The sequence below is a fragment of the Thunnus maccoyii genome, chromosome 17, assembly GCF_910596095.1.
Source record: "Thunnus maccoyii chromosome 17, fThuMac1.1, whole genome shotgun sequence".
NCBI classification, from domain to species: domain Eukaryota; kingdom Metazoa; phylum Chordata; class Actinopteri; order Scombriformes; family Scombridae; genus Thunnus; species Thunnus maccoyii.
The window spans coordinates 9,465,399-9,482,617 of NC_056549.1; the positions used below are offsets into that span (position 1 = coordinate 9,465,399).

At 41.1% G+C, this 17,219-nt stretch overlaps 1 protein-coding gene across 1 annotated transcript in view; it reads left to right on the forward strand.

Annotated features, from left to right (window-relative positions):
* Positions 1-184: 184 nt before the first annotated feature.
* The window catches only part of LOC121882229 (centrosomal protein of 128 kDa-like), a 43,348-nt gene continuing 26,313 nt past the window's right edge, over positions 185-17,219 (forward strand). Inside the window, exons 1-16 of the mRNA XM_042390300.1 lie at positions 185-953; positions 1,157-1,243; positions 1,587-1,713; positions 1,994-2,112; positions 2,456-2,547; positions 3,617-3,689; positions 4,264-4,386; positions 6,712-6,798; positions 7,151-7,225; positions 7,388-7,526; positions 8,617-8,756; positions 9,996-10,067; positions 11,183-11,368; positions 14,281-14,469; positions 15,081-15,542; positions 16,998-17,162. Coding sequence (XP_042246234.1) covers positions 780-953; positions 1,157-1,243; positions 1,587-1,713; positions 1,994-2,112; positions 2,456-2,547; positions 3,617-3,689; positions 4,264-4,386; positions 6,712-6,798; positions 7,151-7,225; positions 7,388-7,526; positions 8,617-8,756; positions 9,996-10,067; positions 11,183-11,368; positions 14,281-14,469; positions 15,081-15,542; positions 16,998-17,162 — 2,310 coding nt within the window. The 5' untranslated portion in view covers positions 185-779. The remainder of the gene's footprint in view (positions 954-1,156; positions 1,244-1,586; positions 1,714-1,993; positions 2,113-2,455; positions 2,548-3,616; positions 3,690-4,263; positions 4,387-6,711; positions 6,799-7,150; positions 7,226-7,387; positions 7,527-8,616; positions 8,757-9,995; positions 10,068-11,182; positions 11,369-14,280; positions 14,470-15,080; positions 15,543-16,997; positions 17,163-17,219) is intronic.

Here is a 17,219-nt window from a genome sequence, read left to right on the forward strand (position 1 = left end):
CTTTTCTTTTCTTTTCTTTTCTTTTCTTTTCTTTTCTTTTCTTTTCTTTTCTTTTCTTTTCTTTTCTTTGCTGAGGAGCGGCAGTACTGGCGCAAACGCATACCTTTGGACAATGTAGTTCACAAATATTAAATTCCCACACTGCGCCGTGGTGGGCAGACTACAGTTCCCGGCGTGCTTTGGGGCCACTGTAGTCTGTTGTTTTCCTGCTCAGACGCGGCTAGTTCAAGTTGCCATAGCACGGAGGAGTAGAGGGTTGCTCTCCTGTTAGCTTACACCTGCAAAGCGAAAAACTAACGGCTCGCGTTTAACGTAATTATAGCGGTAGCATGTATTTCTACTGTTGCTGCTGGACATATGCAGTGTTTAGCAATTTTTACGGTATTAGCACACGAAAAAATTAGTTGGCTAACGTCTTGTTAGCTAGCTAACGTTCACAGGAGTTGCCACTTGTTGCTAACCGGGAGGATCATCACCTACAACAATGCCCAGCACGGTGATTGATTGGGAAGAGGACTGTTTGAATTGTAGTGTTTTGCTGGTCAGATAGCTTTCTGTCTCTACGGGTTGTCAGGGCAACGATGAGAAAACTCTCATGTATGCTTGCTATGAAGAAATTATTTATTGTAAAGAAAGTTGAAAAACAACCCCGTTTGTTCGTTAATCTGATTAACGTTGCAGTTAACGGTTAGCGTTTTCCTGCAGACGAAGCTAGTGCTGGTCACTAATCGTCAGATTTGCTTCGTCAGTCGTCTTAAAGACCCGCCCTGTCCCAAAATATGGACACATCCAGTGAGTCGGATTCTTACGACAGGATGCGGGGTCACAGGCCTCGGGGGCGTGAAGCCCACCGTCGACCTGGACGGGACAGGGGCAGAGCCAGTGGAAGTGTAGGTGATGGCCGAGAAGCAGACATATCCGAGAAGATCAGCACACTGGCAAGCACTTTACAGGTACTTCGCTCTGCTTTATGTGACAGACATGCATGTTCAGATGTCCTCCAGCTGTCATTACTGAACGTGTTTAGTCTTACTTCATCTCCAAGTGTTCAGTGAGCTCAGAGTCCTCTACTATCTACCATCATTTTAAACTTATGTTTCTTCATGAAGATATTTTTTTAAATAATGGTTAATTAACCGTTATTTATCTTTGACAGGACACCAGTAAGAACTTGACCAAAGTGGACCGGATGCTGGGCCAGTACAGGGAGCATACAGATGATCAGGCTGAAGCCATGGCATTGGTGAGACACCTGTTCACTTAATCATCATTTAATTAGATTGTATTTATACCTTAAAGATACATACGGTTTATTGTTGGCCTTTCCAACATTGCACACATTACTGTTTTTTTTATCTGAGATTTGTTTTAAGCGCACTAAACCCTACCCTGGTATTGATACTTACTTGATATTGAGCTGTTTAGAATTAAATTAGATCAGTAAATGTCTAAACTTAAGGGGAAAATGAGGCAAACAGTGCTGATCCTTCTAGTATTTGTTGCTGTGCTGCTGTGGCAACACTGTAGAGGGAATAGATGGGGAAATTCTTGGTTTGTCAATCCCATATGTGCTTCTTCTGCACCAGCTTAGAGATAACCTGGAGGAGTCTATCAGTCAGCTGCAGTCACAGAGGATGGGCAGATCCAATGGCGTCCGAAGTGCCTCAGCCTCCACCCTTCATACCAGTGACCTGGAAGCTTGCTCAGGATCAGGTATGGAGAAAAAGAAAGGATTTTGCTGACAACTGAATTCTGATTGCAGTTTTAGTTTTGGATAATTTGCTAAGAGATAGAACATACAGGCTGATAACACAGAGATGAAATATCTAGATGAAAACAAACAATAATTTTAAGATAAAATGAGTCTTTTGTGAGCTATGTGAGATGGAATTTTTCAAAGTAACCAGCTTACAAAAGCTCTGGCTCCTGCTTTATCATTTAAACATGAACACCTGATCAGTATTTTACAACATGCGTACATATGGGATTTCAGATGGCCAGCGTTTCTACCCTACTTCTCCACTGAGGGACTACGCAGGCACTCCAGGAAGGAGAAGGAGGTCGCAGTCTGCCAGCGTTCGCTTCAAGGATGCCAGCCTGACAGGAGAGGATGTAAGGAATGCAGAAGGACCAACCACTACTAATCTGTTCCACATGTTACTGTCATGTAATTTCAGAAAGCTGCCACAAGAGGGCACACTGAGTCAGCAACATTGATATGACATTTGTTATGTTAATTTTGAAGGGTCTTGATAAGATTTCATTCAAATCAGGTATTGTTTATGTTAGCACAAAGGCTTACAGTGTGTTCAGGAATGCCATTTCATTTTTGATTTATGCTTTCCACAGTGGTTACAACAAATGCACATCTTTGTAAAGACATGATAGCCCGCTCTTTGCTTTGCTTGTGTCTAATGTTTGGTATTCAGTATCTGTCTGTGGCTGTTCTATGTAGATCCACAATTTTCACCAATCCTTGAGGGATCTGCATTGTGACCAGCAGAGACTGTCAGATGACCTGGATAGAGAAATCCTCAGGAGGAATAGGTAAAGTCTGAACATCATAACAGTAAACCACTTTTTTTTTGTTTTCAAACAACTGAATAGGACTTTCAGCCTTAAAAGAATGTTTTCCTATGCGCCATAGTAGCAAGTATTATAACCAATCTAACTAGCCACAGCAAAAGTAGACCAATTTGACAAGTAGTGACAGATCTGTCACTACTTGTCAAATTTTAAAAGTGAAATGATAACAACTTCAAATGCTGAAATCTGAAGTGGCAACAATAGACACTCACACACAATAAAAAAGCTTTTATTCTCAAATATTGTTATTTAATTGACTTGAAATCTGAAATGAAAATTAATTAAAACTTTTTGTAATGTTGCTTTATAAGCAGATAAATCAGTGTTTAAAGGCTACTCCTTTCTCACATCGTATACAAGTGGAAAACAAATTTACCTTGGTTTCCAAAGTGTGCATGTCCTTAATTTGATATTAGAAGCATGATTTGCTTTAACAACAGTTTGTATGTTTTGATAAGGCTTTAATAATTTACTACATACTGTTTTAATAATCCACACAAGGCGCAGGGGAATTCTTGTGCTGTCTCTACTTCAGGTCTGCCCACAGATTTTTCAACACTATTTTCTACATTAAATGGTGTCTAGGCCAGTGCAGGGTATTGATGTTTTACTCAACATCCACTGTGTATAAAAAGCTTTTATCCATTTTGAAAAGCTTTGAAAATGAATGCTGGTTTTCAAGTCTTTGAAATCTCCTTGATGGGAAAGTGACGGTGTCTTCCTAGGAAACTTTTCAAGACATCATTGGAAAGTCAAAAAGCAGCAGATCCTTTTCTCAACATGCATTAGAATTTGACATTTTAAAGTTATTAAAAAAAAAATCCCTCTCCTTCGGTGCTGCTGACCAGACCAAATTCATCCACCATCATACTTCAACATCTGAAGCTGCATAATTGTTTTTAGAGGTCACTAAAGTCACATTACGCATTCACATTTTGATCAGCGATATCCTGGAGTAGGGTTTTTCAAAAGGACCGAGAACTCTGCTGCGTAAATACTCTCAGGCCGCTGAATTTTTCTTTTTTTATAGGTCGGATATTGACACCAGGAAAGCGATGGAGAACCTCACAGAGCACATGACAACTTTCCAGAGACAGGACTCAGTGAGTTGTGGCAGTGTATTTCATTCTCAATGCTTCAAATATGCTTTCTAGCTCCGTGGATTTCAGAAGAAAAATGAAGGCGTCGTGAATTTACGGACATCACATCACAGTTACTGATTGATGAAAGCTGCTGTATAAAGCATGGAGATATTTTTTGCTGTCGGAATGGAAATCAGCTAAGGACAAATGGTTTCCTCTTTGTAAAACGTAACTTCAGTGAAGTCTAACTTTAGCACATATTTCAGTGTAATTTCCAGGCACAGGGCTTCTCTCTGCACCATCACTACTGTGACAAATATAGTGCTACAAATGACAGCCAACATGTTTTAATATTTTTTATCTTGTCATGTCTGTTGACGTGAAAAGATAAAGGTATTAACTGTCTTATACACACAGACGTGATGATTCCTGATTAGACAGGAAACTCTTGCATATTGAGCATAATGTTCCTGAAAGATATTTTTGTCACCCACCCTTTTAATTTCCTGTTGTCTCACTTATCATATCCCGACGCCACTCCTGCATCAGCGATGTTTGCGTGACCTAAGCCGTCCTCTCGTCTCACTGTCCGCAGGTGTCGTCTCGTGTGGAGCGACGTCTGCACGAGCTGGAGAGAGAGATGCACACCGAGCAAAGGAGCACGGAGAGAGAGAGGAGGCCTGATCAGCGGGCGGCCATGTCTGACGAGCCGCAGGAGGTGACACTCCTCCCCGACACTCATCTGCTGCGATCCCTCCATCCCACACCTCCCTGTTGACACTCTCATGTTCTCTCACATTCAGAGAGAACAACAAAAAAAGATGCAATATGAAGGCACAGAAATGCACTAAAAGGATGTGGACAGGGGAAGATGGAACAGAACTCTAACTTACTTTTACTTCATCAATTTACAGGGATTATGATGTAGTCCCTGAGCAGTTTGATGTCATGCTCTTAAAGAAACAAATAAGACATAGAAAAGCAGACAAAACAACATCAAACCGCATACAGGAGGACACAGAATAAATGAAACAAAAACCATCACAGAACAGATACATATGACAATCATCAGACATTACATATAACACGCAGACTTCAATATACTAGATAGACACTGATGGACAGATCAGGATGAAATTGATCAAATATCATGTGGACACTGTTCTTTATCCAATAGCAAAACTACCATAGATTGTTCAGCCTCTCAAACAGTTGGAGGTGCGTTGCTCTAAAAGAATTCTGATTGATATGATGCTGTCACCTCCGTTGACGGCTCTAGTGTGTCTGCTTGTAGTTTTCTTCATGAATTCAGTCAGATGCGAGGAGCAAGACCGTTAAGTATTGATGTCTGCATATTTTGCTAAATTGTCAGAGTTTAAAAATTCAAGAGAAAGCATATCTGCAGGACTTTCTCCCCATAAAGGACTTGTGGCAGGAAAAATGTTGGTTATTCCTGACTAGTAATACAGACCATTGATGTGCACAATTTATCAGTGCTCAATTATCAATAAAAACCCAAAACATAAGCCATGCTGGCTGCCAACTCTGGTACAACAAGATTAAAATGCGTGTTGATGGCATCAAAAAACTGAATGCTGATGAATTTTCAAGTGATCTCTGGTGAGACATTATTCCTCACCTTTTAAAAAAAGAAGTCAGCAAAGATGACAACCAAAACCGCTAACTATAATTGATGTGATCAGTAATATCCCTCATATTTAGAGACAGAAAATGATTTGTATTCCATCAGAAACACTTGCACGCAATTACTGAACATGCTTATAAATCTCCAAATTTCTTCTTACTCTCTGGGTCACCATGTCCCGGTAACCTTTTTTCTCTAATGTCAATCAATCAAGTCTATTTGTCATGTGTAATTATATAAGGTACAATCACAGTGAAAAATAATCCCACCGGTTCCTGCAATTTGTGCATTAAAAATAGTCTTTTCTTGGTTGTTAAAGCAGCATTCCCACTGTGTCACCTAGCCCTCCTGCTCTGCTTTATGAGACTATAAAGCATACCTCAGCAATTACTTTGATGCAGTGCAAATGGTCGCTAAGCAAGCAATTGCTACTTTCCCATATTTCATGCTAATCATTAAAAAACAGTTTTTTTAGGCATGCATTTGTCTAAAAGCATTAATAGCTGCGAGAGCTCTGTCATTAGGTGCTTTTAGTGATGTAGATTTTATTCATAACTAGATACACTCAATAGATGCCTACAGTCACAGTAAAGAACACATTATTGTGTATTATCGCTCTCTTACATTGCTACTTTCCCTTTAGCTGCACAAATCATTCATGTTATATAGCCATCAGCATGATGTTTGTTCATTTTCAAAATAACTGAACCATTTCTTTCTTGGTTACTGGTTTGGAGGACAGTGTTTTGTGTAAGCTAATCAGAATATCTTGGCATCTGTCCTTTTTTTTTATTTCTCATGCCTACTGCAGTTAAGTAGTAGACCACAGAGGGGCACTGTGTTGCTATATCCAGACTGATAGCCGTCATGGGCAAGAGTTTTCAACACACTATATAATGATAGTAGCTACCAATTCATTTGCATCCTTCTCCTCCATAGTGCCCTAATGGGACACCAGCAGGGCCCGGGGCGATAGGAAATAATGCATTTGTCCAAAAATTAAGGGTAAATAAACAAGCATGATGAAATGAAGAGGAAAATAATCTCTTTTACTACTAAAGAGCAGGAGAGGAGGAAGAGCAGAGGGCACATTTATTCCCCACCGATGGGCCCGCTGTGATGTGAATCAAATAGATGATGAGTCACTTGGGTAGATGTTATTGCTAGCAGCTGGTAATTCATCACCACAGCCTGCTCAGAATGAGTGGGATCTAAGCTCTTGTACAAATCCACCATGATGCCAGTATCTCGTTCCAAGGAGACGAGATGGGGGGATGCTGTGATGCAATAGTACCACTCGTGTTGCATTCTTATTCTTACGGTACTCTTATTTGTGTACTCCTATAATGTGTAAACATGTGCTGGTCTGTGTGTTCATTTTTTGTTTGTGTCTTGTAGACTTTAGGGAGACACAAAGTCCAAACCCATGAGAGAGAAGAGGCCATGACTGCCAGACTACTGAAAGCAGAAAGAGAGAGGTCCAAGGTGGGTGAATTTATCTTTTTTTTTTTTGTTTTTGATAAAATAAAACTTTTTTGGGATTTATAATGAACTAAATGTTATGGAAGTTTGATTATGTTCCTGTCTCATTTTTTCCTGCAATATTTTACTGAAATTGGCTGCAGAGGTGGTCAGCATTTCAATTTTTACCAAGTCAGTAAATCAAAAGTTTTTAGCCAAAAATTAAATAGAGCCCCTTCCAAACACTTTCTTCATTGTGCCTCGACTTAAATAAAATACCTTCCTTCATTTTGCATCAGTGGTAGATGTTGCATACTTCCAAAACACCTGTTCATCATGTATTGTCCTGACATTGTTATTGCTATGCTCTCCTCAGATGGAGCAGGAGCTGGAGAGAACTCGAAGACTACTAGAACAGTCAGAGGACAACAGAGACTCCCTCTTTCATCAGGTTTGTTTGTGTCTGGGTGCACTGTATGTTATTGTATACGCAGCTATACAGGACATCTCAAGAGGCAAGACAGTGCAGAGTCACTTACAGAAACTCCAGTGTTGTTTTGCCAACTGTCAAGACAGTCAGATGTCTTTTTCTTCCACGGATGGTGATCCATAGGTCGAGGACATGCGTGGTGAGCTGCTGAGGACGAGGAAGGAGAAGACTGAGCTTCAGAGGACCCGGCTGGAGCCTGCTCCTCAGCCACATGGCAACCACACCGACAGGGAGGAGAGAGGAAGTGGACTGAGAGGGCCAGGTACTGAATCTAGGTCTGGACTCTAGAGGTGAGGGAGAAGAGCGTAAACAGGACGACAGAGAGCGTTTGGATGCGGTTTAAACGGACAGGTTAAAAGATCGCTATACCAGATGGAAATAGTTGGCAATACGTCATGTTATTTTTATGTATCAATATCTCTCCTCAGACACATGCATTGCCAACTGTTTGATCGAAATACCCTTGAGAGTGTTAGGATAGGTGAGTGATGGGCAGTGAGAAGGCAGAAGCCTGAGATCAGATGCAGGGGCAGCAAGAGTAAAGACACTGAAAAGGACAAGTGGAGTGTCGCTGAGAGAGCAGAGAATTGATTGGATAGCACAAAAAGAGAAGAGAAGAAGAATGTCAAAGATACGATCATAAAAAGAAAGACAATAGAGAGCAGATTAGAGAAAGGTATTGAAAATCTTGACTTTCAGTTTGACTTTTTTGACTTTTTTGTGATGGTATTGATTTTTAGGGCATCAAAAGGCCTTTTTATAGGCAGCGAAAGCCTGAAAATGACAAATTCTGTTCTGTAGATGTTCAAAATGCAGTGATGATTTTCAGCTTATTTAGCTTTTTGTGCTTAAATTTGAATTTCATTTCTATTGAATAAAAGATGTCGCATTATGTTATGATGACATTATCAAATCACCAGGAGTGCTTTGTTTATATATCAGCATCTTTGTGCGCGTAGATATCATTCATGAGGAATCCTGCTTCATTCACATCGTCAATTCATTTAGATTTTGTTCACGTCTGTCAACACTTGGTCCGCCCCAGGTGGCAAAGTGATTGACAGTGAGCCACGCATACGAGCCTCCAAAATAGTAGGTAAAGAGATTTTTTCAGTAGGTTATGTAAGGTTAAGAAAATATTTATCTCGCTAACAAAATGTTGCCGAGGCTTGTTTGCATTTTTTTAAGAATGTGCAGTTTATTTCTCATGTTCCCTAATCCATCAGTCTCCTGTAGTTCCTTGTCACTGTTCTAGTTTTCCTGTCTCCACTTACAGTAATCAATTCTAACAACAATTTGATTATGCGCCCGTGTGTGTGTGTGTGTGTGTCCGCCCGTGTACATGCATACAGATCGTTCGGACCTGGAAAGAGAGGTGGCGGAGCTGCGAGTCCAGCTGCGCAAGGTGTCAGTCCACAGTGAGGTTGAAGAACTGAAGAGCACTTTGGACCGTAAGGAGAAGGAGAGGGTCCAACTCAGCTTACAGGTGGAGGTATGTGTATCGTATTAGGTATGAATATATAAAACCGCTCATGTTGTGGATGTCACGGATGTCATTTAGTCATCTAGTCAGCTGTCTTTGTAGTATACTCTAAAGAATACATGGGAAACAGTGAGGATTACTCAGCTGGAGTGCAAATGAACACAACACACAGATGCTTTTGACTTTGCCCACGCCGGCGCCTCCACCCCGAGCGGGGTTATTTCAGTTTGTCGGGTGCCTCTCATCCATGGTCGTATTCTCGCAACAACCCCATGTCACTTGATCCTCTTAAAAATCGTCAGATGAAGTGACAGTTGGAATAGGAGATCAGAAGTCAACCAGCAGTCATTTATTCTTCTCAAACTGCTACGATGTCACTTCCATCACTGTAACAAGACATAAAAAAAATCCCCTTTGCTAAGCGGAGGTATTCAAGGCTATGGCTGGTATCAATAAAATGTTAGTAGAAATAGCTTCACTTTAAACACTGGCACATTTCTCTAATCTCAGATGTTTCTTTCACTGAAAATGTTTTTTAAACTTCCATGCTTCCCGCTTTGCAGAGTAGGTGTTAAAAGATGAAGTGGGTGTTTGCATGTATCACCTAGGGCATCTCTTATGGTTTTTATGTCTAGATCAAAATAGACGCTGGAAATGTTCCATGTTAACGGTAAATGAGCTAAAATGAAATATAATGAGGAGAATAGGGTGGAAGATTCAATTTCTCAGTGACTGAATTTATATACAGTCTAATGGGTGTATGACTAATCAGTCTGTGACTAATTACTCCTGACAGTCCTATTCAGTAGAAATACCTAAACTGTACCAGGGTAACCTTACTTGCCCTTACTTTAGACTTCAATCCAACTTGAAACTTCAAAGTGATTGCGATGTTTTGACTACATTTCAGACCAGCCTTGCAGATAATCCAATTGTGAGCCTCATATAAACACATTCCCAACCTTCTTTGACCTCTCTGTGTTTGTCTGCTGTCCTCTTCTTTTGCTCTCTATAGCCCCCCTTTACTGTTTGTACTCTTCTTAAAGTATCATCCCTCCCTCTCCCACCTTTTTTTTTCTTCATACCTCCTCTGTTTTTTTCTCCCTTTTTCCTTTCTTCCATTTCTTCGCCACGCTGAGTCTCCTTTTCCCCTGCTTTCTGTCTTTTTTCCTCCCACTAGCACTCACACAAGCACACACACACACACACACACAATCCTTTACCCTTTCTTTTTTCTGTACACCACAGGAATTGTCATCAGATCTGGCACGGCGGGAGCAACAGCAGCTACGAATGCTGGAACAGTTGAGGGAGATTCAGGTATTTTTGAGCGGTTATTGCTTCACACTGTAATTCATAATTGGATTGGTAATTCAACTTAAGGACTCTAAACAAGGGGGGCTTTTTTTACTGGTAATTAACATTAGAAAACATACTGTGTTTAGTGCCTCGCTCTGTTCCTCAAGGTCACAGAATTATGATGTAACAAATTGGAAAATTGAAGTTGCAATAATGAGATCATTCAGGTTTTATCCACCCTGTGTTTAAAACAAGACTATGAGCCATGCTCAGGCACGGCCGTGCTTTGAGTGAAATGCTAACCTTAGCTGGCTAACATGCTCACAATCATATTTACCATGTTCACCCTCTCAGGTTAGCGTGTTAGCTAACATATGCTAACATATGCTAATTAGCGCTAAACTTGAAGTGCAGCAGAGGCTGATGGGGATATCATTAGTTTTGCAGATATTTGGTCATAGATCAGAGTATTGGACAAATTTCAATTTAGACAATATGATTGGGTTCACTAGGTGATTGCGATTCGTCATGAGGGGGACATGATAGTTTGAACCAGATTTCATGGCAATCCATCCAATAATTGTTGAGACATTTCACTGACTTCTGGTGCTAGAAGAAAAGTCAGGGGATCACTTAAGTCAATGAGATACATCCTCTGGGCACCCTGGTCATCTGTACCAAGTCATGGAAATCTATTTGTCATTCCAGTAGTTGTTGAGACATTTCACAAAAAAAAACCCACAAATATGAACCTCATGGTGGCGCCAGAGGAAAGTTCATGAAGATTTATTGTCAGGGAACCATGAATGTCTGCCGTGAAAATGAGTTGCAAGCCAGCAAGTAGATGTTGAGATATTTCACAGTGTAAGTGAAAACTCTGACCTGCTGGTGGTGCTGGAAGAAGTCAGGGAATCACCAAAGTAATAGGATTCATCGTCTGGGGACCATGAATGTCTGTACCAAATTTCATGGAAATCAACAGAATAGTTGATGAGATATTTCAGTCTGGACCAAAGTGGTGCACCAACTGACAGACTGACATCATCATCCCTAGAGCCATTGCTAAAACACTGATTTAGATTATAAAGAATGAAAATACACTATTACACTATTCATAAATTCATTCATCCTTTCAGAGCCGAGGGCAGGCAGAGAGGAGAGAGACGGAGGCATTACTCCAGGAGAGCACGAGGAGCAGAGATGAATTGAAGACCAGGGCACAAGAGGCTGTTCGCCAGTGGAGGGCAAAGTGCAGGAGACTGCAGAAGGAGCTGGAGGAGGCGAGTGCCCAGGCTCACTTCCATACCGACAAGGCCTCGCAGGTCGGTTGAAGCAGATGCATCCATTACATGACTTTTGACACCACAGCCTTCAGTAGCAGCTGCAGCTAAGTAACTGCTGATCTTGCAGCCGTCTTTCCACATCGAAAAAAAAATCCATCTTAACAATTAATTGAGTGTAGTATTAAGACAGTGTATTGTTTATCATATTCTTTGCCTTACAGGGGAATAATACAAGAATTGTCTTGAATCATCAAGTCACTTAATGTTAGTGGAGAGATCTGCCTGATCTCAAGATAATTAACAGTGGAAGGAGTGAAATTGTAAAACTACATTGGAGATGCACAAAATTATCTCACCCCATTTACTTCAATGGGGCACTCCACTAATTTTACTCATCTTACTAAGCTCAACTTACTCCTCATAATGAGTACTAGTCGGTCTCTATTATGTCTTTGGTTGTTCTGGAGGAAGCTTTCTAAAGGTTGAAAAGTAACTAATATCATTATGGTTATCTCAGCTTGGGTTTGAGACTTAAAATTTAACCATTTTGATATAAACATTACACATTAGTGATGTGGGGTTCGAAAGGAGTAGGCATTTGGAAGGCAGGGGGTTGATCTAATGAAAGATGATATTGGTGGCATTGTGGGAAATGTGGGATCCAGTGTTTTTGGAGCTTGACTCATACTGGATACAGTGTATTTTGGCCTCTGCTGCTTCAATTCTGGACATTCTCTTTTAAAATCTTCTGTTGTGAGTCTCCTAACTTTATGGAAGTGCAGTATTAAGTCACTGGAGTGCACCTTTTTAAAGCAACATTTTGCTTCTAATTAATTTGGATGTTCAGTCTGTGTTTATGGTAGGTGTAGTCTATTAAAACTAAAACCATTTTGGCACCAGTCAAACTGGCCAAAAAAAATGGTATTTTCCTGCTTATAAAGTCTGTTGCACGGTGCCTGAAATATGTATTATATGTCATGTAAGCTTCTGAGCAGCTTGCATGAAAAATGTACAAACACAATATACATTACACATACCACTGTGGTCAAGATCAGACCAATCAGAAAAGCTTAATAGTCAATTGCTGTCTTGTTCCCATTGTACTTTTTTCCAGCTTTTTTTATTTATTTATTTATTCATTTTTTTGAACAAAGTGAAAGCAAAACATTACCAAACCATGGGAAATCTCACAGCAGCACACTGTCAAGGTATCAACTGGCAGTTTGTGGCAGTTCAGTTCCAGCTAGTGCTGCTGCTGCTGCTGCTGCTGGCTGGGCTAGCAGCCAGCCGGCTGGCAGCATTATTAGCAACAATCGACTGTCTTTGTTGTATGTTGTTAGCAGTGGACTCTGGCTCATGCATAACTGTTTTAAGTTTGACAGCATGTTCTAAAAAGTGAAGCAATCAATAATGTCTGCACTGAAATGCATTTCTCAACTCCAGTAGTAGATTGATTTGTAGGGACGCCCGAGGCGGCGAGGAGAAAACTTACCTCAGCCAAACTCTCCCTGTAGTTCTGCAACCCACTGATGTCAGAATACATCAGTGGATGGTTGAAGTAAACTGGGTTGTTTCAACCGGCTACAGTGATACACAGTATATTGTCGAGCTTTGTAGACATTATAGGCACAACACAACACAGATGTTTAGTCTTGTTATTCTGATGACATATCTCAAATGTTTTTAGCTACGTTTTGTTTCCAAGCAACGGTCCTCCCTCCTTCGTTTCATTTACAGTATGGAGGACATTGAAGTTCAGATCTTGATGTCTCAGAGAAAATAAATCAACACCCTTCCATTACTGGGAAAATACAGATGTTGAAATATGTATGAGTTTTTCTGGTCCAATTCCCCCATGGCTTTCCATAGCAGAAATAGACTGGAAAATCACCACAAACAGCACCATCTGCACCCTTAAATATAGTGATTGGAAAGGGGAGATATAAATGAATAGCTGTTGCAATCCATATTGTCACATATAGTTCTCTCTTATGAAGAAGAGGGGGGGGGAGACATTTCTGCTTTATAAGAAAGAATAAAAGAGAAAAAATGCTATTTAGAACCACTGAATACCTATTAAAATACACTATTACAATGAATACATGATGGAACATGATCTGGAGGTTTTTATTAATATTGCTAGTGAACCCAAACAAAGCAAGATATTTGAATACTTATTCAAACCCGTCTTCTTTGTTCATTTTAATTCATACTTTGTTTTATCTTTGTCAGATCAGATTGTATCAATGTCAGATTAAAACTCCCGAGTAATGTATTTTGAATTAACTTAATAATAATACAACCAAATTTGCATTCTTGTAGTCTGAGTACCTTTGCACGGTATGTTACAGTGGTTATGCTTAGTTGAATAATTAACAGCTGACTATTATTATTAGCTTGAAAGTCACCTCTCAATGATTTCCATCCCATTTGAACTGAGCGAGTCACCTCCAAACTCACAGTCAGCAGCCCCGCGCCTCACAGACAGACAGACAGACAGACTCCCACCTGGCATACTCGACGTGACGCGAATTAATTACAAAATCATTTCTGCCCCCTTAATGAATTAGGGGAGAGAATCAAGTGCTCAATTAAATGATTAGGTTCTGAGCCACAGCAAAGTCTTTGCAAATTCCAGTCAAAGCCGGAGTATTAGAAGCAATCTGCCTTGAACAGACCTGACCATTGTCCCTTATCAGGGAGCTGAGTGCTAGCATTTTCCTATCAGTGCAATAGCTGGTACTGCATATGTTTCTCTCCTCCTGTCTCTCTGTCACTCTTTCTCCCGCTCTCGTCATTATTGTTAGAGCTCCTCTTTGTACACCATCTTCCTCCTCCTCTTCATTTGTCATTCTTCATTTCCTTTTTCCTCTCCCTCTCCCACCACCTCCCTCCCACTCTCTCTCCCTCTCTCTTTCTCCGGTGCTCCCGCTCTCTCTTTCTACCTCCAGGCAGCAAGGGAAAAGGAGAGCTCTCAGGCCCAGCTGAAGGCGCTGAGCCAGCAGACTGAGGCAGCCCGCAGGGAGCTCGCTGAAATCTTAGGCCGTTTCGCCCAGCGCGAAGAAGAGCTCCACCGCAAGGACGTGGAGCTGTCCGAGACCCGCCAGCGCCAGTTGTCACTGGAGCAGGAAATCCGGGAGGTGTGGGGTCAGAGTTGAACATCCAGAAAAAGACTTATTAATTCAAATCACAAGGGACTCAAAAAAATCATATTAATATTTTAAAAATAAGTAATATGACCATAGACAATGGATGTTTTTCACTTAACAATCTGCATCTAGAAATCTTTGAAGTCTTACTTATTATTCATTAAATTTGAGTCCTTCAGGCTATCTGCTACTAAGCTGATTCAAGACCTGTTTATTTAATTCACCTTTTCAAAAACGACAGCAGTCAGCTATGAGGTTGAATCAAACAGTATCACATAGCCACCATATTTGGGTGTCATATAAAGATGACAACATGTTTTTTTGAAAGTAGTCCGCCAGGGTTGAAGTTGTGCCAAAGTACACATATCAATTCTCTTTTCTCAAATGCTTGTTTAGTGGTTAAGCACATTAGCATTCTTGTACAAATCCCAGTCTAACCACAGGCATGGCTGAATTCTTGATTTTTTGCTCTCTTGGCAGATCAATTTGTCTTTTTCAATTTGAGGTGCGGTTCAAGTTAAATATTAATGCGTAACAAAAACTTCACCTAAAGAGTCATCAAAAGAGCTTTGATCAGATTTTAACATCACTCCTAAACCCAGGTGAGGGAGGCCTCAGCTGCCCTGGAGGAAGAAACTCGACATCAGGTCGCCATCCAGGCAAGACTGAGGGAAGAGAATCAGAGGCTGGAGGAACAAGCTGACGCCCAAGCCCGTCGCTGTCAGAGAGACCAGAACGCACAGGCCGAGGTCCAGGCCGCCCTTAAGCAGATGACCTCAGCCCATGCCCAGCTAGTCCAGCGGTTGGCCGAGGAGGAGAGCTCCAAGAAGGAACTCCAGAAGGGCTCCTTGGAACTGCAAGCCAAGCTGACGGTGGTTCAGGAGGAGCGGGCCGCACTGGGGCGACAACTGCAGCTTGAGAGAGAGGTGCATCAGAAGGAACTGGACAACATGAAGGTGACGATGGAGGACGGCAGGACAAAGAAGGACCGCGAGATGCAGGGCATGCTCAAGCTCTGCTGTCAGGAGCGGGATGAAATCCAGGCACACCTGAAGGAGATTAAGGTAGGCTCTTTTTATAAATACTTTATGCTCATTAAAATATTTCTTTTCCACTGGTGAAATGTACATCAAACAAAAATATGTTTCAAATGTTACACATTCTTAATTTGTCAAATCTTTTTTGTCAAATCTGCCACACTTTAATTGACATTTAGAATATCATTGGCACGCGCTTCAAATTCAGCACAGGGTAACAAGCCTCAGCCACTAAACATCTGGCATATTTCCGACTCAGTGAGACAGACAAAACTCTCATTTAGAGTAATTTTCTTCATTGGCTGGGGCTCTGTCCTCTTGAGTGTGGGTGAATCGAGGATAGCTGAGCTCTTAATGGTGTGTGGTGCCCCATGGATCCTCATGGCCATTCTGTGAATATTTAAAAACCCTGATATCAGACCTCAGAAGTCTCATCAAGGCAGTGCTGCAGATAGGGGACTCCACTCGACTTACTCCCCACAGCACCCAACCTCCCTCCCTCCCTTCAGTATCTCCAATGATGAGCCCTCGTGGGTACATGGTTTCTTAAGGGGCATGGTCCTCCCTGATATGGTTGAGTTTAGCCCATTAGCTGTGCTGAATGGCATTAATATCTGACATAGCTCATTGTAATGGTGTCATTTCAGAGTGTGGTAAGGACAAGGGCGTTTGCTTGAATGTTTTTAAGTACTAGCCTAAGGGTGCTGCAGATATCCCTAAGAAGCCCACCCAATATTCATATAGTATAGCCAGAAGCCTATATTACGATTTTGATACAGTCAACTGTCAGAAAAAGCTTAAAATATTCTTATTACCTTGTCCTTGTCCTCTCACTCTTGATTTCTCCTCCACTCTATCTTCCCTCTTGCTGTTTCTCTGTCTTAATCCCTTTTTTACTGCCTCCCTCCAGTTCTAATTTTGCATTTTCCATCTTTTTTTTCACCCTCCCTCCTTCTGTTTTTCCATTTTTTCTTTGTTTGTGTCACTATTGTCACTCCCAGTTCTCAGTCATTGTTATTCATTCCACTTTACGTACTTGAGCTGTGTGTGATGATATGTTCATTGTAGATAGAAACCTAATGTCTAAGGCTGACTTTGACTTTGCAAGCTTGCTATGGACTGAGATATGCATTAAGAGCTGAGAGCATGATTTCAGAGTCTTGGCAATGACATTTAGCTGTTCTCTTGACCCATTACATGATGTTCTCTGTTGTGCAATAGAGAATGTGGTGTCAATTTACCTTGTAAACGCAAGATGGGACTTAAGACCTTTTACAAATTATTAGGGTCCACTGGTAAATTTGACATACATAGGATCCACCAAGCACCCTTTATGTCAATGAAATCGCAACTTCGAAAACTTACATGCATGCTTTAACTCAAAACTCAGTTTATTTTGTGGCTAGATGTCAACCACCAGTCTTTATTATCTTAAATTAGTGCTTGTGTATCATGGCCTTAAACATATCCACTCTCTACCAGGCAGATGCAGCGTCAGACAAGGAGCTGTGTGGGGCGCTGCGCATCAAGTTGGACAGGATGAAGGATGAGTGTGATAAGCTGGCAGCACAGCTGAGCACAAAAGAGGAGGCACATGCACACCTCCACAGAAGGTACCAGCTACTCAAAAAGGAACTGGATGACAAAGTAAGCCCTGCCTCCTTTGCCATGCTTTTCGAACAAAGTATTATGAGTGATGTGAAA